We start from the raw sequence: 23,343 nt of genomic DNA on the forward strand, positions 1-23,343 counted from the left end.
GTCCATTTATTTTCTTCTAGTGGGGTTACTAGGTCTCTTGAAGTGGCGTATGAAGCCAGAGCTGCTTCAGGATAACCTGGAAAAACTGAAGATTGTGGATGGAGAGGAAGTTGTGAAGGTATATTTCTATCTAGTTATTTCTGTAACGGTTATTCTTTATGTCCTTTCATAGCATGACAGAAATAAAATGCTGCATAGTTTCAAAAAGGAAAATAAAAGAAATTGAAGGGTCAGCTAGGTAAAGATAGGAACTTAAGGCAGCCTCGCAATTACGCTTTCTTTAATGAGTTTCATTCAGTGTAATGCCTTTGTTAGGGACAGTTTGCAAAAGATTTCTATACTATTAAATTTGTGTTATTCTTCAAATACAAGCATTAGATGTCTCTGGAGAGAAGGAAGGAGGAAGGAGAACTTAAAACAGAAAAGAAGAAAAAAACTCAGCTTTGAATCAGACCACAGTATATAAAGTGTTTTTTTAATCATCATGTATATGTGACAATAGCAACTGCTACTCAGTATCACTAAGAAACTAGGAATACAGTTTTAGATAGTTATGTCATTCATATTATATTTTTAGCTTTTCCATACTCTTTGAGATAGACATTTACTATTTCCTGCTCATGGTCTGAGGATGTAAGCTTTAAAATTAAGGAAACTAGAGCCTAAATCGTTGGGAATGTTTCCTGAATATAAGTGACTTTTCAGTAAAGGCCTTTAAAATTCAAACTTGAGAGAAACCAGGTCTACTCTCTGAGAACTGACAGGTTGTATTGGTTGCCAATTTGTCTTTTCATGTTGTTCTATAGTTTCTCCAAGATACGCTGGATGCCCTGTTTAACATCATGATGGAACATTCCCACAGTAATGAATACGATATTCTCGTCTTTGATGCACTGGTAAGAATCAGCACTGAAGGATTTTATTTGTCAAGAACCCTGTATTTCTGAATGGGCTATCAAGATGTTTATTTCAGGGAATGTTTTAAAATCTGTGCAGAACAGCTGGAATATTACTATTTTCACTGAAATGTAAATTTCTTTTAAAACTCCTAAATAATAGATGTAAAAAATATTTCAGAAGATTAATATTTAACATTTAAAATATGTCTTTATGAGAAATGCTGATTATGTCCATCTCTGTTTAGATCTATATCATAGGGCTTATTGCAGACCGTAAGTTTCAACATTTTAACACTGTTCTGGAAGCATATATCCAGCAGCATTTTAGTGCAACGTTGGCATACAAGTAAGTTTGTTTCCTTTGGTTTCTCTTTTTTTGCTGAATCTCCATCATCACGTTAAGCAAAGTAAATCGTGTTTGTGACTTTTCTGATGTAATTTATGGTGACTGTTGTTTTAATGCTGCCGTTTGCTTATCTGGAAATAAACCTGCCTCTGAGTGAGATATATGATTATGTGTAGAGTTGACTGACAGGTAGTAATTAAGTTGTAGTTAAATGATTCTTTTGGTATTCATTTTCTCTTGTCTGAGCACTTCACCTGTATGCTGTCAAATTTGTTAAAATATACTTTGCTGTAAAGCCCCTCTCTATATTCTTGGCCTTGGAATGCCTTAAGTGAGGACTTGAGGATGTCCTTAACCTGTTTATAAAGGTTTCCATGTCTTCTTTTACAGCAAACAAACTCATGGGGGAAAGAAATTTTCTGGGAACTGTCAAGTCTTCATGTGTAGCTCACAGTTAGCTGCTGCACCAGGCAGGTTTCAGTGCACTGAACTAGAATTTAGGTGTTTGTTATGTGGTCTGCTGTTAACTGGATTCTGAGTATTTGTTACGTGGCCATGCAGTGGGCAGGTGGACAGGTTTGTGCTGGGGTTTGTTCCTTTTCTTTTATTTTTGGAGCATCCAGGTAATGCCCAGATGGGAAGACATGGCTTCATAGAAAAGAATGAAAATGAAACTCTGCAGTCATGTGATACAGTAAATTTAACGCTGGATTTTACTGTATCTAAACTAAATTTTCCCAGATTATGGTAGGATAAAAATGCTTTGAATGATGAGGAACGATAACATCTTCTGTTAATGCTGATCTTGGCGAAGTGCTATAACAGGGTAGTTGTATTTTTTTAACCTACCTGAAGAGTTCTTCTGGCAGCTTAACGGGATGTCAGATTGAAGCTGAACTTGAATTTAGGATATGAATAGTAGATGGAAGACTTTAGCTGAAGGTTTGGAATAGTTGAGAATGTCTTGCAGTTTCCTGTGCTGAATTTGCATCAGTTCCAACTCAACAGGAAATGTCACACAGATTGAGCACTAGAACATGAATTTGCTGTGCTAAAAGGCAGTAGTGCACAATCAATCCTTTCTCACATTCTGGGAAAGCTGAAGTTAGCATTACTGGGCTCAGAAAGCTCAAGCGCATGCTCCTCTTTAGTCCTCCGTCACTCCGTATGTTATAAGCACATTTAATTTTATGCTTTATATTATTGTGAAGGAAGAGAAGGTTGGCTGTGGACATTTGGGACAGCCTTATTTGCTTAAAGTATTTCTAAGATTTACCTAACTGGGAGTTTCTGATGATTTAATCAGTCACAGGAGCAAAATGATTTTTATGAGTATTCCCACTATCGTGAGTTTCCTTGGCATCGTTGGTTCCATGCACACTGTGGAAGATGAACTGTGTTTCAAGTGTAGGTGACAATATCAACAGATAGCTGTCTATAACCTAACTCATAGTTAGGAAGGAAACACTGTGTCTCAGGCATATTATGACATATTATGAAATTGTATTTTGGCCAGACTCTTGGTATACTAACTGGAGAAGGCCTGTTTGTGGTTCGGTTCCTATTTAGTTATCCATTTGTACCTAGCTTTTATACAGGACTTCACATTGACAGTTGAGGCACCTTGAGTGGACTGCCCCTGCATGCAGGTTGGATAAGTCTTGTTACAACTCACGACAAATTACTGAGCTGTGACCTCAGAGAAGCTGTAAAAAGGAGTAAATGGAAACACACAATGGGTGTAGTGCTCAGAAGGCTGAGAGGCTGAAAGCGTGATATTTTGGTCCTGAAATGTAAGTTAGGCTAGGGCAGTGGGGCTGAGGATGTGCCTGTTTGTTACACAGATGGAGAAAGAGATATTCACACACAGATGTATATATTCTCTGTGCGATTGTAAGCAGTTCTTGGTGCTATTATTTGCATGCAAGTCTGTTCCAAATATCATCGTGATCATTTACTCGCGTTTCAACAGTCCAGTTGGTGAACTGTTAAGTCTCATCAACATGCAAGTGCTTGTTTGTTTTTTGTTGTTTTGGTTGGTTGCTTTGCTTTGCTTAGGGTAGTGGATGGGATTTTTGTAGTGCTAGAGAAAAACCAAAGCAAACCAACAAAAAAACCTCACAAAAGAAAAATAGAAAACAAACTAAAAGCAACCCCCCAAATCCAACCACCCTTAATTCTTATAGCTGCAATAAGCTCAATATTATATCGTTATTAGCCAAATCATTTAAGATGAAACTATAACTATAAGTTAAGGGTCTTAGTTTTAGATGAGCTTTTGCACTCTATCAGGTAGTGTGTTTAACAACAAATTGCCTTTGGATACAAAGCAAGGAAGTCTTTAAATGAAAGAAATGCTTTAAGCTGATATTGCTGTGTACCAGAATATTGTACTATTTTTACATGCAGTTAATTTAGAGCATGTCATAACATTGGGGGGTGTGTGCTTGACTAAGCAGAAACATTGATTTGGAGTAGCCAACCAAGTTAGAGAAGTTAATTAAGAAATTAAGAATTATTTTTAAAATGTGTTCTAACTTCAGGAAATTAATGAGTGTTCTGAAGACATATCTGGATACCTCCAGCCGAGGGGAGCAATGCGAACCTATCCTGAGAACCCTGAAAGCACTGGAATATGTTTTCAAGTTCATTGTTAGATCAAGGACATTATTTTCACAGTAAGTACCCAGGCAATTGCCGTTTCACTTGCAGCTCAATAACAGGACTAGAAGTAAAGCTGAGAAACGGAAAATATTGCTTCCAGAACAGGACTGTATCTTTTGTTTTCACAAATAAAACATAAAAACTGGTAACTAGCTGAAAATACAGACATGCTGGAATATTTTTTTTGAGAGGGAATGTTCAAAAATCTGCTTTCTGATTCACAGTGTAAGTTCCAGAGGCACGTTCATCATCATCTGATACTGTTCAGTAACAGCAGCCGATTTCAAAGGGTGATTATTCTTCGTGCCAGGTGACTTGGCCTAAGACCAATGGATGGCCAAATGTGACAGATGGCTTGAAGCTCGATGCTTGTCCTTGAGATCACAGTGTTCAGCAGCTCAGACTGTGCATAGAACAATTAAATTTTCAGTAATCATAGTCCATTTGCATTTAGAGTTTCAGATCTCCAGTTAAGGAATTTATATTTATGTTTTGGACACATATAAAAAGAGTGTAAAGCTGTATAAAGAAGGAGATGATGCTTATAAGAATAGAACATTAGTAGTTCAAAGCTTTAGTTTAAATTTAAACTTAAATTTTAAATTTAAGGTGTTGTGGCAAAAGGGGACAATTAGAGTTTTGGGGAAGGAAGCATCATGTGGAGGATTGTGGAAGATGTTTTGCATGGAAGAGTTTTGTTCTGGGGAGTACTTTAGTCATCGGTTTAATTCCTAGTAATAGCTGCAGCAGCATTGGACAGTCTGGCAAATGAGGTCTGAAACTCTAAATTCAGTTGGACAATTATTATTACAGGCAGTAATAGCTCTTGCAAACAGTAGCTTTGGGCAAATACAACCAACCAGTGAACAGTATCATCTGATACTGTATATTCTATCTGTGATTCTATTTGTCTCTAGATATTGTGATCTAACTTTTTGGAGACAATTTCCTATTGTCAGACTGGTCATGAAAATGAAGTAAATGTGGAAAAGAAATGGATTAATGTATTTTCTTCCCATGAGAAAAGTTAGGGTTTACAGCTGAAGTACTTTGCTTTCAAAGGTTGAGATTAGCCTTCTTGGAGACAAATATTTTGAATTAATAGAGCTGAGACAGATTTTTAGATCATTCTCTCATTAATTTGATGGGCTGCTGAAGAAACTAAGCTGCCTTGCTGAAAGGTAGGAGACGTACAAAGTGGAAATTGTGTAGGAAAGAGATGAATAATGATTTCTAATGTTAGACATAAAATGGGAGACTTTTTTTATCTCGTTGTCAGGCAGATACATTGACAATAACCAAGTTCTACTTTAATTTACATTCATTCAATCAATCCCGTGGAAGCTGTACAGAGATGTCATGAAAGCAGATTTGGTTTTTTACTCCAGTCAGCGGAACTAAGGTTAAGTCTTGCAGCTGTTTGTTCAGTAACTATGTTTTGCTGAAAGGTCATATACATTAGTGAAAGGTTTGCATAATACAGACTCTGAAAACATGAAATGTTTACTTTCCTCCTTTCATTGGCCTATGTATATGTTTGTTGCTGAAATTCATGTGCGCTTTTGGGATGAAGTTGTTTCCAAACAAATAATTAAACATCTTTTTAAAATTTGTTTTCAGAACGAGTGATTTTGATTGGAATTTAACACAGAAAATTGTTCCTCAATGGACGCTAGATCATGAATCAGGAAATAGTTATAATTCTGCCTGGCATAATGAATCCTAGTGGAAATTCTAAGAGCATGTTTAATACATGTTGTGTGATGCTTCTGCCTCCCTCCTTGCTCCACAGATTGAGTCAAGAGAACTTCCAGTTTCCTCTTGCATTACAACAATAGGTTTAAGAAACTTCCTTTACTTTTGCAGCAATGTTTTACCATCAATAAAAGTATCAGTGCATTAGCCAAATGAACACTTAGAGACAGTCACATTGCCACAACTTCCGTTTACTTCATTCCCATTGAAAACCAGATTTAAATAGCCCCCCATGCCAAAATCTCCAGTATTAAAAAAAAAAAATCAAGCGAAACACAAGCTCCTAGAATATGACTTGATACTAAATGAGATGACTTTTCTATGTAAGTGTGCTTATACTAAAACTTACTTGTTTCAAGATGCGTTTCACGCCTAAGTTTTTTGGGTATGCATTTTTTGTTCAGCTACCACACCTCAGTAGGGCCATACCTCAAGCAGTGAGTATTATGTATGTTTTTCCTATGCAGGTGATGTTTTGGATCTTGGGGTTCCTTTCCAAGTACTGACTTAAATCTCATTGACAAGCCATAACCTGATCAGTGCAGATGTCATGGGCCTGAACAGTGGCACTGTTTCCCTTTCCTCGAAGCTTCTTGCCAGTCACTGTATAAATAACAGTTTTGACGTTTCCTTGCTGTAGACAAAAGCTCTTAATTTGCCTTTAGGTCCTTTAAGGAACTCAAGTTTCAAGTTGAAAAGAAAAGAACATCATGCTGGCGTACATGACTTGATAAAGAAGGATTTTTCTCTTCTGGTGGAGCAGGCAGTGTTCTGATAGGTGCAGCATTCAGTTCACAGTGTTCTACACACACTTCTGACTTCTCTTGCTGCCTCACTTTTTTGCTTAGCTTGTTTAACTTTTGACAGCTATTTCAGGTAATTAATTTACCATGTCACCAGTGGCTTTTACTGTTCGTGGAGGCAGCATTTAGTATTAATAGCTAGTATGAACAATACAGGAGAGAGAATCTGAAAGGTTCAGACTTTAGGACAGGGAATGAAGAAATAATGGAGTGAGCTTGATATAAATGTGCTATTTCACTTCTGAGCATCAAATAGAGATTTTTCAAAAAGCAGACTGGTTTATGGGGACAGTAAATAGAACCATTTGAGAAAATGGCAATAGCAGAAGAAACAAGCAGTGAGAATATGTGACAAATATCTTAGAGTACCTTTGCCACACAAGTCACTTTGAAAGTGAAACAGCGTGCTTACATAAGCTCAGATCTGGGAGGTATCATTTGTTAGAGGTTTTTGAATGAAATGGAAATGTTTCTGTTGTGTTCAAGATGAAGAATTTCTACATCATGCAGTGAATAGCAGATATAACCCACCGATGAAACACCTAGGTACATAATTTTGGATCAACTTTAAATATATTTGTAAGGTAGTGTTAAATCTGGTACACCTAGGACTATGACATTTTCTGTTTCTGAAAGGATAACCTGATGTGTCTCAACAGATTATATGAAGGCAAAGAACAAATAGAATTTGAAGAATCTATGAGGAGACTCTTTGAATCCATCAACAACCTGATGAAAAGCCAATATAAAACTGCTATTTTATTGCAGGTTGGTGTGTGTGTGTAAACAACAGGTTTGCTTTGGCTTTTTATATGGTTTGGTTTGTGGGCTTTTTGTTCTTTATAAATTGCGGAAAAGACACCTGTGGGAAACTTATTTTTGGTGTCTCTTTTGTAATTCCCCTGTACTGGAAGACTGAGTTGCCTAACAGAGTTTGAAGCATGAGTTGAAAAGGTTAGGAGAAGAAACATTTATGTGGCTGTATGAATGTACCGTGTGAAAGAACCAAAACACAGGTGCTGGAATCTTTCAGGGAATCTAATGAAGTGAAGCCGTCAGTGGGAGCTGAATATTTAATTCCTGAGTTTCTTCAGATAATGCTGAACAGGGATTCCATCATCTTAGTTTGAAAAGTAAACAAGACAGTATCAGCCTTTTGGAAGTATGTAATTTAAACAACAACTGAAAGTAGGATTAAGGCTTCACATTCATGTCAATCTTAGTTATTCTAACACTTTGGAATCTGATGTGAAGAAAATCAGAAAAGAAAGAGCTAGTAAGACCATTAATAGCAAATAATTGGTATGTGGTTCTGCATTAAAACAGAAAACTATCAAGGCTTTCTATAAAGTAGGAAGCAGAAGATTTTACTAGACAACTGCAATATTGATGCTTTGTATATTCTATGTTATGTAATAATTGTATTTATTGGTCTTGACTTTGCTTCTTCTTTTGTGTTTGATTTCTTTTGATATGGCTTATACTAGAAATAAATTGGGGGTGTGTAAAATAAAAACATTCCACTCCATTGTAAACTCCATGGGCACGTCAGTCATAATAGCTTTCACAATGGACAATGTTTTCCTGTGCCTATTTGGAGAGACTTCAGTTATGATACTTGAGACTCCTGCTGTGGTAGGCCAGGAAAACTGAGATATTTTCTGCACTGGGTGAGATGGAGCAGGAAGGGGTAGAAGTAATTTCCTAAGTCTGCCTCTTCCTAAAGCCAACACTGCTTTTTCTTCCCCCCCTGCCCCATATTGAGTTTTGGCATGACAGTGATAGATGATGAAGTAGTACAAAGTTAACTTTGCAGGGTAAGGGAAAGGTGGTTATGCAGAGCTATTACAAATACACAAGTCTCCACAGGTGTTACACTTTGCATACCCAGAGAGGAAAGTTCACAAAGTCTATTGGAAAAATACACAAATAATCAGAGTATCAAAGTAGCCTTAAATTTGAAGTGATTATTGATATTAATTAAGGGGGAACATGGATTGCTAGGATCAACTGAATGAGTCCAAGTGGATTATACTCTGATGGTAACAGACAAGAAAGTTTAAGGAGCTGTGGAGAAAATTAAAGTAATTTGGTTTCCCAGGATATTGAGACTTAAAATGCAGTTTGTAGAGCCTTAATAAGAGTTAAGAATGTGAAATCTTAACTCTTATTTAACCCTTAGTTCTCCAAATACCTCTGATGTTTAGCTCTTGAAGATGTAAAGAATTCTGTTGAAACCTGAAATGTCTGTTGGTCTCTAATAATCTCTAATAATTTTTTTATCATTTTTTTAAACTTGGCCCTCAGTGTTTTAGTCCGTAGTGATATCCCAGTCATTTTTACTGATAGCGGTCAGACTCAGGCTTGTATTGAATATTAATTCAGCCAGGAAAAACTGGGGTTTAAAATTACATGTCATATGAAACAACCCAGTCAGTGCCAGGAGCACTTTATTGTTTCAATTTAGTTTTATCATCAGAGTAATATCTTCCTTATCTGTTACATGATGCATAAGTTTATAAAGTTTCAAATCTAACTTTTCAATCTCTTGTTCTCAAGCTGGCTGCAGTAGATAGATGCTTTGCCTGATTTTACTGCCTGAGCTTTGAGGAGGGTTGATATCTGCTTCTGTTTTGCAGTACTGTTAATGTCAGCTTTGGACAGCTGAAGGCTGAATTTCCAGTTGGTAATTCTCAAATCGATGAAGTTACTTCTTTTGTTTAAAGATACAGACAGAATGCTCCTCACCTTCAGCATTGCAGGAAGTCATTTCACTACAATTAGGATTAGAATTTCAATATCCTAACTTAGCTGAGGTTTAAAAGCAACCGTGTGAACTGGAGAGTGACCTCTTTCCAGGTCTTGGGACGTTACTTTATAAAGAGATTCCTCCTTGTAGTCGAGACTGGGAATGTTCTAAATTCACTAGTATGAATGTGCATCTTTTAAGCAAAGTGTGCACTCCTTTTAAGATGTTTCTCACAGTTTGGGTTTTTTTTTTACATAATTTAAAACAATCATTTCTGAACTTGTGCTTACTTAGTGGTGATGGTGGCCCTCCTCTTCCTTGAAACTAGACTTAAACCTTCTCCATTTATTTTGGCTGGGATGATATTGCAGCTCTGTTTCATTTATTAGCTGCTTCTCTGTAGCCACTACTGGTGAATTTTTGTAGGTTTTAAAGATAGTTTTTCCTGAAGTCAGTACTTCTGAACTTGGACTTCCTGAAATTGGGGAACCTGGAAGTTTATTTCTAGAACCTGCAGTTTGGTCAAGGGAGATTCTAGGGGCAAGAGGGAGTAGGGAGGTGTTAGCACCTTCTTTACTTCCCTTAGCTCTCAGGGAGCAAACATTTTCTGCAGATGTATTTTCTGTCTACGTAAATTAGCCTGTTTCTGGGGAACTAAATCTGATAAATTATTTTTAAATTTCAGGTTCTTTATTTTTCATCAGGTCATACTGGTGATGTGTGATTTGCAGTCCGTGAGTGCGCGCTGTCATTGACAAGCCTGTGCTCTCAACCTTCAATTGCAAATCCGGCCCTGGTTCTCTCCCCCAGCTGACACATCATGTTTGACCTAGAGACAGTCTTTTCTGTTGCAAATCTCAGCTACGCCCAGCTCGGTACGAGGGACTGGTTTTACAGATTACTACTCCCAGTTCTATGTATGTTTTCAGAAACCTTATAAGACGCAGTCTCAAGATCAGGAAGACACAGGAAGGAGATTGACTGTGACATTGAGAAGTAGGAAAATAATGTAATATGAAGATGCTACCTTTCTCTTCTCATTTTTTGCCCACATTTTTGACCCATCCTTACTGCTGCAGTAGATTCTAAGAGCTTAAAACAGTACAGGGATGCATAGATTACTTAACAGAGAATATGGTTAGAAAGGTACTGGCAGTGGCACTTTGACTGTGGTGTACAATAGAGTTGGCACAGTAACTTGTTAAAGCTGCCTTGATAGCAAATAAAATTAGACTAAGAAACAGAGCACTGATGATTTCTTTGAATGTTCTTTTCATCTCATGGGTACTGAAATTTCATGAATATGTATAATGTAATGTAACAAAAGAGGGCTAAAAATAAGCTTGGTCAGGAGTAAAGGTGAAAATAAATTTAATAGTATATGTTATATGTAAGAAACAATTTCCTGCAATGCTGTGGGTTTATCTCTAAGGTCTGAAGAATGCAGAACATCTTGTTCTGCTTGCTGAGAGATTTTTGACTTCATTAAGGGCAGTGCTCACTTGTGTCCATAGCGCATCATTTGAAGTAATTACTGCAAATGAAACTTGGGACTTTAAAATAACGCAGGGGATATACTTGTTATTGCCCTGCAGTTGGTACTACAGATCTGCAGGGACGTGCCGGCTGTACCCTTCCGACTTCCCTCCTCATAAGGGTATGGAGTAGGGAATACGTGAGAAGAGAGGCAGCACAATAGACAAAGTGTCACTGGATTACTGCCCAAAGTATTTTGTGGCCTTCTCCTTTATCATTATATTTCACAATGTGAATTGGTGTGAAGGAAATTCTGTGCTGCTATTATACAGTATCTTCTCATAGTATTTGATGTGTGAAGTGGAAGGAACACCACATTACTGAAGTAAAACTGGGTCTAAGTTATGCTTCTAGTCCACCACAGGTATTTGTAGAGGGGTTATAAATAGCTCTGATGTTTTACAGTCTTGATTTGGTTTGCTTTTTTTTTATTAAAACAACATAGAATTTTTTTCTCAACCTATTTCAAGGAGCTAATAATGCCTAAGATCAGTAGGAGATACAATCTCTGCATTGAAGTGGCAATGGCTTTTAAACACTCCTTTGACCTTCCCAGGTTTGAATTGTGGGGATGAAATCTGCAGAGGAATGACTTTATCTGAAAGAATCTTAAGCCATCATCGAGTCTATCTGAAAAACTGTATACAGCCTCACAGAAGCTCACAGCAATAAAAAGCTTTACGGTGTTTAAAAAGCCTAAATGAGAGCCAAAGCAAGCTGTGCTCTGATTGTCTTTATTCTAACCTCCCTACACCCAATAAAGAAGAAACTAAGTTTTTATCAAGGAATTTGCTGTCATACAGATACAGAGGCTACATGTGCTTCATTCAAAGCCTCTTGTTGAAAGCCTCATACTTGTTGAAAGTTTTGGTATAGAAGCACTGTGATGTTGGTAGCTATTGAGGAAGCAGTAGACACCTGCTCATTTAGCAACCAAAAGCTTGTGAAACCATCAGAACACTTAAATTTCAAATTGGTAACTGGAAAGAAAAGTACTTCTTCCTTGGTCTTTGCTGTTTCAGCTGTATATTCATAGTAATGTTCTCCCACTGCTGATAAAATCTCAGGAAATGTAAATTCCAAGACTTTGTTGGATGCTTTCTCATGTTTTGTGGCTGAGATTCAATGACTTGTAGGCAGTGATGAAGCTGCAAGAAGCCATCTGAGGGCAATCAAAAGAGACTTCAGGGCCTTGGGGTGATTGGTTAAGGAATGAGGAGCACAAGCAGTGTTGGAGGGAATGACGTGGGAAGGAACAAGGAGCCAGCAGATCAATACCTGGCTCCAAGCCTGGTGTCACTGGCAGAATTTGTGGGTTTTTTTGGACATGAGTTCGTCTACACAACACAAAACCTGCTGGCAGCAGATGGAGTACAGCTGTCTCAAAGGGGGGAAAGGATCTTTGTGCAGGAATTGGCAGGGCTCACAGAATTAGCTTTAAGCTAGATTTGAAGGGGGTGAGAGGTAAAACCAGGCTCACTAAAGATAAGCTTGATAAGCATGATATGATTGCACAGCATCTTTATGCAGATGTGAACTTCCATAAAAAGGATCTACTGTACATGACCTATTGCAATAGAAAGACGGAAGGGAAGGAACATGGTACCAGATCTATATCAGTGTGGCCAGGTTTTCCGTTTTGACTTATTAGGTAGTATTTTACAAAATATATTTTTAAAACCAAAAGTCAGTTTTTGCTTGGAATGTATTTAACGCAACTCCCAGCCAAGAACTATGGCATATCCTCAGGTATTTAAGAAATACAAGCTTGTTAGTTGGATAAGTCACAGGTCCTTTTGTGAATGTAAAAATCATCATAGGCAGCTCTTATTATCTAAAGGATAAGTAGAGAAATAAGTGGACATCTGCCCAGCAACTGTTATAGATGTGTAATGCGTCTGCTTTTTATTGCAAGACTTTTCACGTTTGCTTTCAAAAGGTATTATAAAGGTGAATAGCTGCAACAGAACTTTATGACAGTGTAATGCAAGTGAGTCTTTAAGGATTTTAGCCTTAACATCCTTAAGTTAGCCTAAAGTTTTTTTCTCTCTTACTTTTCTTTCTTTTTAAGGTTTTGATTATTCCGTTGCACTGTCAAAATACACCTCAGCAATTAATAGGATAAGCTAAACCACCAGGTAGTTTAGCTTCAGATGGTTAGGGAGATGATGCTGCATTTGATCTGTTCCAGAAAGTATAGGTTTGGGGTGGAGAGATGACTGTTATTGTGACTTGTGCCTCCTGCACGGCACATTTCTGGGATGGAATCAGTACAAAGTATGATCAAAAAGCTTCTGCTTTGCTCAGTGCTTGGTTTACATATTTGTATCATAATGACAGTCTTAGTGGTCTGCAAAGAGAGTATGACCTACAAAAGAGGGTCTTAGCCCTTCCAGGCTTCTACAGAGAAAATAAAAAGGACATGGAACTGTTGGAACAAGTCCAGAGGAGGCCACGAGGATGATCAGGGGACTGGAGCACCTCCTGTATGAAGACAGGGTGAGGAAGTTGGGGCTGTTCAGCCTGGAGAAGAGAAGGCTGCGTGGAGACCTCATAGCAGCCTTCCAGTATCTGAAGGGGGCCTATAGGGATGCTGGGGAGGGACTCTTCATTAGGGACTGTAGTGATAGGACAAGGGGTAACGGGTTCAAACTTAGACAGGGGAAGTTTAGATTGGATATAAGGAAGAAGTTCTTTACTGTAAGGGTGGTGAGGCACTGGAATGGGTTGCCCAGGGAAGCTGTGAATGCTCCATCCCTGGCAGTTTTCAAGACCAGGCTGGACAGAGCCTTGGGTGACATGGTTTAGTGTGAGGTGTCCCTGCCCATGGCAGGGGGTTTGGAACTGGATGATCTTAAGGTCCTTTCCAACCCTAACTGTTCTATGATTCTATGAAATATGATCCACTTGGTACTACTGGATTTAACTGAATGGAATTGAATTGAATGCCAAAGTTCCTCTGCATATCCCCAGCATAAAAGCCCTTCTGTGACCGTGTACTCCATTGTGAAAGAAATTAATATTTAAATGTAATGTAAAATGTCAGTCTGAGGAAAAAACAAAGTGATCATTGCTTGTTTTGTGTGTATCTGTTTCAGTGGTGAGCTCTGTATTGTTACATGCTGTATATGCAGATAAACATACAAAATTAACGCGGTCTCTGCATCAATTCAGGTTGCTGCCTTGAAGTACATACCATCAGTTCTTCATGATGTTGAAATGGTCTTTGATGCCAAGTTACTGAGGTGAGCTGCTTCTGAGCATTTGGTACATGAATCACACGGTGTATATGATGCATCGCTGCTGTCAACAATGAACTCTTGGTGATCAGCTTGACTCCACAAAACTGTGTCGGTTTGTACTGATCAAGACAGTGGTGGAACACAGGGTGTATGTTTTTAACGCAGAGTTCTTGCCTGACTCACATAATGAATGAATTTATTATGGCAGCCCAATATTTATTGAATAATTATTAGTGAGTTATTGCATATTTATCAGTGAATTAAACACACAAGTGGAACAATCTATCTCTTTTTCTCTTTCTCTCTCCCTGCCCCTCCCTTGAGTAAGTCCTATTCCAGAAAACCAAAGCTGATTTTATCGGTTTGAAATAAGTATCCATCTTTATTTGTCAGAGCTCAATTGCCTCTTCCACACAAAAATATCTTGGTTCTATTGAAAACACTGGAAAGTAATAAACATTTGTAAACACGGCCAAAATCTAGTTCGTCCTCATCTTGTTTCTCTTGAAAGTTTTCTTTCTAACCTGCTACTGATCAATGTTCTTGATAAGGTAAATAAATCTAAGCCTTAAAAAGAAATAAATGGTTAGAAAGATCTGATCTTTTGCTTTTTCTGTCTTTACGAATACATGATGAATTAATCTGTATGGTATTCATGACACTTTTCCTTTCCCATGCAGTCAGCTACTGTATGAATTTTATACTTGCATCCCACCAGTGAAACTACAGAAGCAGAAGGTGCAGTCCATGAAGGAAATAGTACGCAGCAACCTTTTTAAAAAACAAGGTAAATATAAAATGCCTTTCAGGCCTCAAATAAGTAGGTGTGAAAATATTGACTGGCTTTTTGTGCAATTCATGTTTGAAATTGAGTGAAACCAATACTGAGAGGTTGTGAATGCCAGAAGCCTGACCTCTGGAGAGGATTTTCCTGCTCAAGGTGGCTATTGCGCAAAGCCTGACTCCTAGCCTAGAGCCAGGAACAGGTGGGTCTCAGAGGAAGAGTTTTGTGTGTTTTTCCTCTGCGATAATGGCTAGATGGACGAGCTGCATGTATCCTTTCAACCCTTTTGTAAGCACTAAAGGGAAATAGGAAGTGAAACCTTGAGAACACAGCTTTTGTTATATAAGGGCAGAGGTGAAAAAGCCTGACTGTGCTGTAGTATAGCTCAGCTGCAGTGCAGCATTCCCAGTCATAGGAATTACAAGGTTTCTTAACTTTCACCAGAACTTGGTGGCCTCCTTCACTGGCAGATGTAACAAGCAGTACTGAAATATCTCCATCAGCCTTGCCCTTAGTTTTCCTTCATTTTATCGTGGAAAGGGAGTTGCTGCTAAAGGAATCCTAGCAGAGAAGTCCAGTTTTACATGGATGACTTTATCTTGCCTGCTAAGTGTTCTCTCTCCTCTCTTGTGGACCAGATGGCTTGCTTCTCTCTCAGCATCTTAACTGCTGTGTAGAAGATCTCCAGAACATTGAAGGCACATCAGCTACTCAGTGTCCATTTTGTCCATTTGTTCAGTTTCTGACAATTCATAGATCATTCTAGGAACTTGACAGTTTAACAGTGGGTAGCAAATAGTACTGAGCATGAGTACAGAGGAAGAGAGGATTGTTCTCATCTCATCCTTCTGTGTTGCCAGAGGGGTGTTGCAGTTCTAACTACCTAGGACAGATAGAAATTCAGCTGTATTTGAAGACCTGTGTTGCATTCTGTTGAGCCTGAAACATATATTGTAAGCTATAACTATAATTATCTGTGTCTGTTGTGTTTTGAGACCATTATAGATTTCCTGGACAAAAATCTAGAAAGTAAAATAGTTAGGATTTTTGCTTAGATTAAATTAGGTATATTTTAACCCATATTTGTATTAGTAATTTCAAGTGTCACTTTTTTTTTTTAAACTATGTGTAGGACTCAAGGTTGCTTGAATCAGTGGAGCTTTCATAGCTATAGCTTGAATATCTACAGACATTGATCCTCTGTTAAAAGCAGAACCAAGCAGCTGATTTTCAAGCAGATCTAATTCTGTATTCACATTTTTTCCCTGTAGTTTACTGTATGTATTTTACAAGTACTGTGTGACACATCATTGCATTGCCGGTTGCTTTTACTGCTATGGCTGCTAAGGTCAGAAGTGCCAGCCTTAATTTTATCTCTGCTTCTTGTGGTGAGTACTATTTAGACCAGAAGGAAAAATATCCTGTCACAAACCTTAGAGGCTCCTGGGTTATAATAACACACTGTTGAACTTCTGATCTTACTGGAATTCAGTCAGGTACTTTCACTGTGTTTGATACTGAGAAATTAAGTCATGATGTTGTTAACCAGGGAACATTCATTTAAAGATTTTACGCTTCCGTATTTTGATGAAGTTACAGGACAAAACTGCTTCTTGCTGCACTTGTAGAGTTTATAATTTATACGTTCCTGAACCTGGCAATCTCCTTCTTGTTGTTTTTCCCTTGGTGGGAGAAGAGGGTGCAAGCATAACTTTAACCACCCCCAGTGCAGCCCAGTCAGGGTCAGGTAGACTCTTGTAAGTATATTTTCTTTTTCATGAGACCATTCCATTCCAAAGTTGTCACGCCTGTGACAACTTAGTATGCCCAGCAAACCATGTTACTTTTGCCTCAGTGGTGTTACCCGAGTATCTGTTAAGGTGTTTAGTCATCGAGTTTCTCTTTTGGGTGATGATCTTCATAACTTTCACCCAAGTCCTTTCACTGCCACATTACTAAAGGCAGGAGGTCAACTTCAGCATAATCAGTGCTTTATATCTAACTGTAATTTAAGGGATTTTTATTATTATTTATATTTTCATTTTGTATTACTTGATTTTAAACTTTGGGCTGCAATTACTATAGGGAAGGTTCACAGCATGTTTAAGTGGAGGCACCGAAGAGTAGGAAAAGACCAATACACAATTAAGTATTGTGTACACGATGGAGCATTGTGTGCAGTTCTGGTGTCCTCAACATAAAAAGGACATGGAACTGTTGGAACAAGTCCAGAGGAGGCCACGAGGATGCTCAGGGACTGGAGCACCTCCTGTATGAAGACAGGCTGAGGAAGTTGGGGCTGTTCAGCCTGGAGAAGAGAAGGCTGCGTGGAGACCTCAGAGCAGCTTCCAGTATCTGAAGGGGGCCTATAGGGATGGTGGGGAGGGACTCTTCATTAGGGACTGTAGTGACAGGACAAGGGGTAACGGGTTAAAACTTAAACAGGGGAAGTTTAGATTGGATATAAGGAAGAAGTTCTTTCCTGTCAGGGTGGTGAGGCACTGGAATGGGTTGCCCAGGGAGGTTGTGAATGCTCCATCCCTGGCAGTTTTCAAGGCCAGGTTGGATGAAACCTTGGGTGACATGGTTTAGTGTGAGGTGTCCCTGCCCATGGTAGGGTGCTGGAGCTGGATGACCTTAAGGTCCTTTCCAACCCAAGCTATTCTATGATTCTAAGTACCTCTCATAGTAGTATAAAAAAGTTTCTGTGCTGTGCTATTGCAGTATTTTGCACAGTAAATAACAAACAAGTCATTTTTCTTGTACGTTATTGTGGTTTAAAATAGAAAATTCCGAAGATGTTTTCTGTTAAATACAATTGATTTTAAAATTAATTGGGTAGAGAACCAGCAGTGTGTGGAGGGTGTCGACAGTGCCTGATTCATTCCTTCATGCACGGAGGGAGAAGGTAATTTACGAGAATGAAAGCGTGTGTATTGCATCACTAAGTAAGATGCAGCATGATAATTAAGGTAAGATTGCCAACAGTATCATTAACTAAAGTTCACATTTATCTGCAACTGGTAGGATTTTTTTTCTGCCATGAATATGGATTATATTTAACTATATTGCTAATTACAGTCAAGTCTTTTCATTTGGATGTGTTTCAAATTATCCATCTTTCCTCCAGGCTTCAGTATTTAGTCTCTTTCCGTGTAGTTCATACAGTTCCAGTGCAGTTAATTTACCTCCAGTCCCAAAGGTATTGTCTTTATAATGCAATTGGATTTCACATACTGGTCATTTCTTAACCCTACCCACTGATGTTCACAGCATTTGCTAAGGAAGTGGACTTGTGAAAACATGAAAATGTGTTTAAAAAAGTTAAAAAAAGCCAGTGAAACTTGTTTTTGAGAGCCTTGAGGTTAAACTGAATGTATTGGTATGTATTCCCAGGCATTCCAAAGTTTTCACTGTAGACTGTCATGGGCTAGAGTGCAGTTGTCAGGTAGGATGCGCAGGCCTGTTGACTGTTACTGCATGTGATCTTTAGAAAGCCCACAGCACTACAGCACTTTCAGAAGCCTTTAAATTACATTGACAGATTTTTTTTGTTGAGGCATTGAGTCCTTGTTCCCACTCTCAAGCTATAATACAGCTTAGAGGGGTTATGAGGTGACAGTTTAGAGGGCTCAGGTGTTTGAGTAGCTGAATGTAGCAAGACCGATGCTTTCAACTGCTTATGCACATTCACCATAACATTTAGGAGCATTCTACCAGGATATGTGAGTACACTCACAGGCATTTACCTAGTATTTGCCTTCTGACAATAGGTCCTTGATCAGAGGACAAGAAATCTTAAACTTTTTACACTTTCTTTTTAGATCATCTGATAATTCATTATTTAAAGGTAGCAGAGGGAAAGAAATTATCGTCTTGTCCTGTATAAGCACCACAATGGGATTTCAGAGTGTCATTTATATATAAGAAACTTTCCCTGGCATATATTCCTTTGTACAGTGGGGTGTAACAGATTATTCTCTGCCTCTTGTGAAATTCCCTATTAGGCTACCAAAGAAAAGTTTCACTAGAATTGTTTCATTTCTATGTAAAACTGCATTTTACATGAAAAATGCATGGAAAATTACTTAAATCACTGTGGATTTTCTTTTTTTTTTTTGGAAACCTAATTGCCAAAATTCCCTGATCATTTCTCCATGCTTGAGAAATCACTAAATTAAGGCATAGCTGTTCACATGCCATTTTTATTGTAGTTAGCGTTTCTGAGCTTATGGTATTTGGAGCTAGATTTTTATTCTAAGCTGGCATGAAATATCCACTGACATTATGCCAAATTTTTTTTTTCCAGTTAGCCTTGGGAGAATTGATTTTTATTGGTGCGAAATGAAAATAGTGTTTGAAGAGACAATAAAACGTGTTTGTATTCACACTGCTGCTTTGGACTTGGTATTCTCTAGAGTTCCACTCCTGATGAGGAGTTCGTGCTGTAGCAGAGCACTGTGAGATCTCCCCCAAAGGGTAGAAAATCTAAGTAGGTCAGACAGATGGTCACTGGCAGGGGTGGGAATAGAGTTTCGGTCTCTTGGCTCAAAATCCAGGTCCTCTGCTCACTGTGGCCGTAGACATAGCTACTGCATGTTCAGCATATGCAAACCACTTGCTGATTTTGGAAGAACAGCAGCAAGAGACATATGTTAGCAGCAGGGGTTAATTTGCCAGATGCCAGAAGAAATATTGAGACTATAGTAATTTTTTTTCCCCTAACTGAGGAACTCTTCCTGTTATGCTGCTGTTTAAAGAAGATAGGTACCTGCACATGCCTGTAATGAGACTCCTTTCTAGAGATTTGCATTTGGGACACGGGTTATGATTTGTCAGGAAATGCAGGTTTGTGTAATATAATGCCAGTGTTGCACAAGGAATATGTTTGATTTCTTTGAAGGATCCAGCTGTAAATCCATGTTGTAATTTTGGATACATGCAAGTCAGGGTCAACTAAGAAAATGTTAAATGATGCCATATAATCTGTGTCAAGCCCGTGTTCTCTCTTCTATGTAACCCAGTTAAAGATGTTGAAACAAGTGTGTTGTCTTTGCATTTAGGACTGTTAAAAGAGATATAAAAAAAATAGAAGGAACATTGATTTCTGATAAAGCATCTTTCAGTTTAATTCTTATTACCAGAATTGAGTTACAGATACTGATTTTATCCAGCCTTGTAATCTTGACTTGTATTTCTACTGATAGGAGTTCTTAAAGCAAAGTTTTACTTTTCATTTTCTGTGCTTGTTTTCCTGCATACTTTCAACACAATTTCTCAACGTGTTAGAACGTTTGAACCCAGGAATTGTTAATGCATTAGCTACTGGAACAAAATAGAAAATACTCACTGTCCATGAATTCCTTTAAAACACAAAACCTTTCCTGTGAATTCATTCTTGAACTTTTTGTTTAGCTTGGAGGAGAGTTGAAGAAACACTTTTCTGAGAGGGTGTTTGTTTTATTTTCTCCTTCCTCCTTTTGTAACACGCAGTAGTGTTTTTAAGGATATAATTCCTTTAATGCATCACTTTAACTCCTGTATTCATTTTTTTGCCATTTCTATTCCTGCAGTATCTTAATATGGACAAGGAAGCCATATGCATATTTGTAGGTGTTTATCTGCATGTATTTGTGATGAACACATGTTTGTCACAGTGAGAAAGCCATTGCTTTCTGCTGTTTGTGGAGTAGTAGGTTCTCAGTATTGCTACTGGTAACTTTTTGTTGGATGTGGTGGATTATGGCAATTATTTAGTCACATTTTTTTGAGAAGCTTGATATATGGAAATGTAAATCAAGTTAGGTGAACTCGTTAGCTTTAACAATGAGTTTCTGAATGTGTGTAAAACTTTAAAACTAGAAATAGGAAAGAGAGAACTCAGGTGTGTTACAGACATCGATATGAAGCTTTAGCAGCATTGTGTGTCAATTAAATGGAATGTGGAAACACGCAGATTGGAATTTATTGATACAATCAGAACACAAGCAAAGAAATGCTTACAAGCATTCATGGCAGGCTATGATGGCTGGAAAAGGCACTGAACATTTGAAGTGTTGTAGCTACAGCAATGGTAGTGTTAGATGTTGCTCTGGCTGCCCTTGAATACACGGCATTACTCAGCTCCTGCGAGGAGTGAAGAAACTAGAAGATATGCCTGGAAGTGTGTAAGTGGATGTACCCTGCAGTGTATGACTGGGTTGCAGTGGTGTGCTGTGACCATTAACACTGTAGCTATTCTAATTTCACTTGCTTGGAGTGGTCAGCAGCAATGTTGTATGGTGGCTTCAGAGGATCAACCATTGTGTTTCTCCTTCCTGTGTTAGTACTAGATTCCAGGAGACTCAAATTTGCATATAAAAGTGCTATCAAAATGAGCAGGTGACTTATAGTACCTCTGCTTTCTACGGCTCTCATCTAACTGTGAAATTCCAATTTACATTTAGAAATTAATAAAATATATACAGTTTAAAATTCATTACATTTGTGTTCCCAGCAAGAATTAAATGGCAAATAACAAAGAGGGAAGACTTTTAATAGAAAGATGCCTGCCAGTTGTGACTAGATGTTTGTGAAGGTCCGTGGTGCTTTATTTGAGCACTGGCTGCCATCAGAATTCTCTCCTCCTTGAAAGAATGTTGTTCACTGATTTTATTTTTAAGGCTTTGCTCTAGATCTGTATTCAGATGATACCTGTGTCCTTATTAATACGGCATGCTAGTCTTTAAGTGGGCATGAAGCCATCCTAACAGATGGATATGACTACAGGCATGCCAGGGAATCAAGAGTAGTGTTTCCTAAGGGAGACAAAAGTGGTGTTAAATCTTTATTACCATTTTGGCTGCACAGAGGAGGCAGTCAGGAATGAAGCCCGTCTGTGATCTTTGCTGAAGGAGACCCAAATGTCTTTTGTTTTTAATGACGTTATTACGTTAATGACTTACCTGGTACGGAAGAAATTGTTATCTTCTGAAAGAGAATAAGGTGAATAATGGGGTTCAAACCTCTCTCCCCACTCCCCCCCCCCCCCCCCCCCCCCCAACATATAACTGCTTAACCTTTTACAGGAATGCATCTACCTGTCTTTATTCAGGAGTGTGCTACCAGGGAACTTCTGAGAAGTGTGGTGGAATTTGTTGTTGATAAATACCTGGACCATATGTCTCTTGGCAGACCTTGGTGAAATAAATGCAAGGGGCTCAAACTGTATTTTGATGTTGTATGTGTTCAAATACAGTTTGGAGCAGTACACATACTCACTCAGCTGCCAACCAACACTCCAAGTCCTTTCCTGCCAAACAGCTTTCCAGCCACTCTTCAAGGGTTGTTGTAGCCCAAGTGCATGACCTGGCATTGAGCCTCGTTGAACCTCGTACATTGAGCACAGCACATCGATCCGGCCTGTCCAAAACCCTCTGTAGAGCCTTCCTGTCCTTCAGCTGATCAACATTCCCAGCCAATGTGGTGTCAGCTGCAAACTTACTGAAGATGCACCCAGGAGGGAGTTCAGATCATCAAATACCAGAACTGCAAATTTTACTTCAGCTGTTTATTTTCTCAGTTACTGCCTTCCATGAGGTTTTTATTCCTTTTCCTTCAAACGAGCACTTAGCTCATTTTGCTTACTTAATTTATGCAATGATACCTTCATATCTGAATTTACATACCCATTCAGTAAACATTCATTTTCCCTACATAACAGAGCATTTTCAGATTTTATATAACGTTCTAGTGAAATGGTTTTAACAGGGTTTTTAAGATGAGAAAGCATGACTGCACTTTTGTGTTAATATTGCAGGCTCAGGCTGAGGCCAGGTATTGTTTGCTCCAAATGCTGTTAGTTTTCAGGAACTTTGATTGTTTGTGTTCATGAGAACAGGATGGAATTGCATCCTCATAAAACCTAGTTAATTTACCTTTTTTAAGACTATTGTTTTTTGTTGATGAATAATGTCCTGGAAATACATTAGCTGAGTTCTTTACTCCACACAAAATTAAGGAACTCTGTATTGGCTCAAGTAAAAAGCTGAGTTTGTTTAGCAGACAGTCACAGAATCCAGGCATATGGCCTTAATGTAAACCAAAATAATTAACACAAAAAGACAGTTTCATAATGAAAATATGTTGAACAATTTCCCCATTATCTACAGTTGCAGGGTTTGTTTTTTTTTTAAGGAGACACTATAGCTAAGGCTGGTTAAACAACTTTTGAATTTCCATGGAGTTTGACACTTCAACATTGTTCCCATCTGAAAATGCACTGTAAATAATTGATCAGCTGCCTCTGCTAAGTCCTTTTAATAGATTCTGTGTGTATCAAATATGGCTCAAATTTTAATTTCTAATGTAAAGTACAACTGGGAGTAATGAAGCTTGTAGAGCAATTAGCTCATAGAACTGGAGGAAATCCATTGTACCTTCTGCCTCAGCAGTCCGCTCAGTGCTGTAGGAATGTTTAAGAAATATGAGTGGTTTTATGCAAAACAAAAATTATGTCAAAGACTTTTTTGTTTATTTATTATTATTTTTAACCTAAATGCACATGTTTGTGAGGTTTTTAAATGA

At 38.2% G+C, this 23,343-nt stretch overlaps 1 protein-coding gene across 3 annotated transcripts in view; it reads left to right on the plus strand.

The window, feature by feature from the left end:
• Positions 1-23,343, plus strand: part of DOCK2 (dedicator of cytokinesis 2) — a 168,386-nt gene that overhangs the window by 30,302 nt on the left and 114,741 nt on the right. For all 3 annotated transcript variants that reach the window (XM_061456407.1, XM_061456404.1, XM_061456405.1), the window contains exons 19-25: positions 21-118; positions 807-896; positions 1,145-1,245; positions 3,789-3,923; positions 7,127-7,235; positions 13,927-13,997; positions 14,675-14,781. In XM_061456407.1, coding sequence (XP_061312391.1) covers positions 21-118; positions 807-896; positions 1,145-1,245; positions 3,789-3,923; positions 7,127-7,235; positions 13,927-13,997; positions 14,675-14,781 — 711 coding nt within the window. The remainder of the gene's footprint in view (positions 1-20; positions 119-806; positions 897-1,144; positions 1,246-3,788; positions 3,924-7,126; positions 7,236-13,926; positions 13,998-14,674; positions 14,782-23,343) is intronic.

The sequence above is a fragment of the Pezoporus flaviventris genome, unplaced genomic scaffold, assembly GCF_033815535.1.
Source record: "Pezoporus flaviventris isolate CSIRO_AGI_PZ_B2104156 unplaced genomic scaffold, CSIRO_AGI_Pfla_v1 ptg000023l, whole genome shotgun sequence".
NCBI classification, from domain to species: Eukaryota; Metazoa; Chordata; class Aves; order Psittaciformes; family Psittacidae; genus Pezoporus; species Pezoporus flaviventris.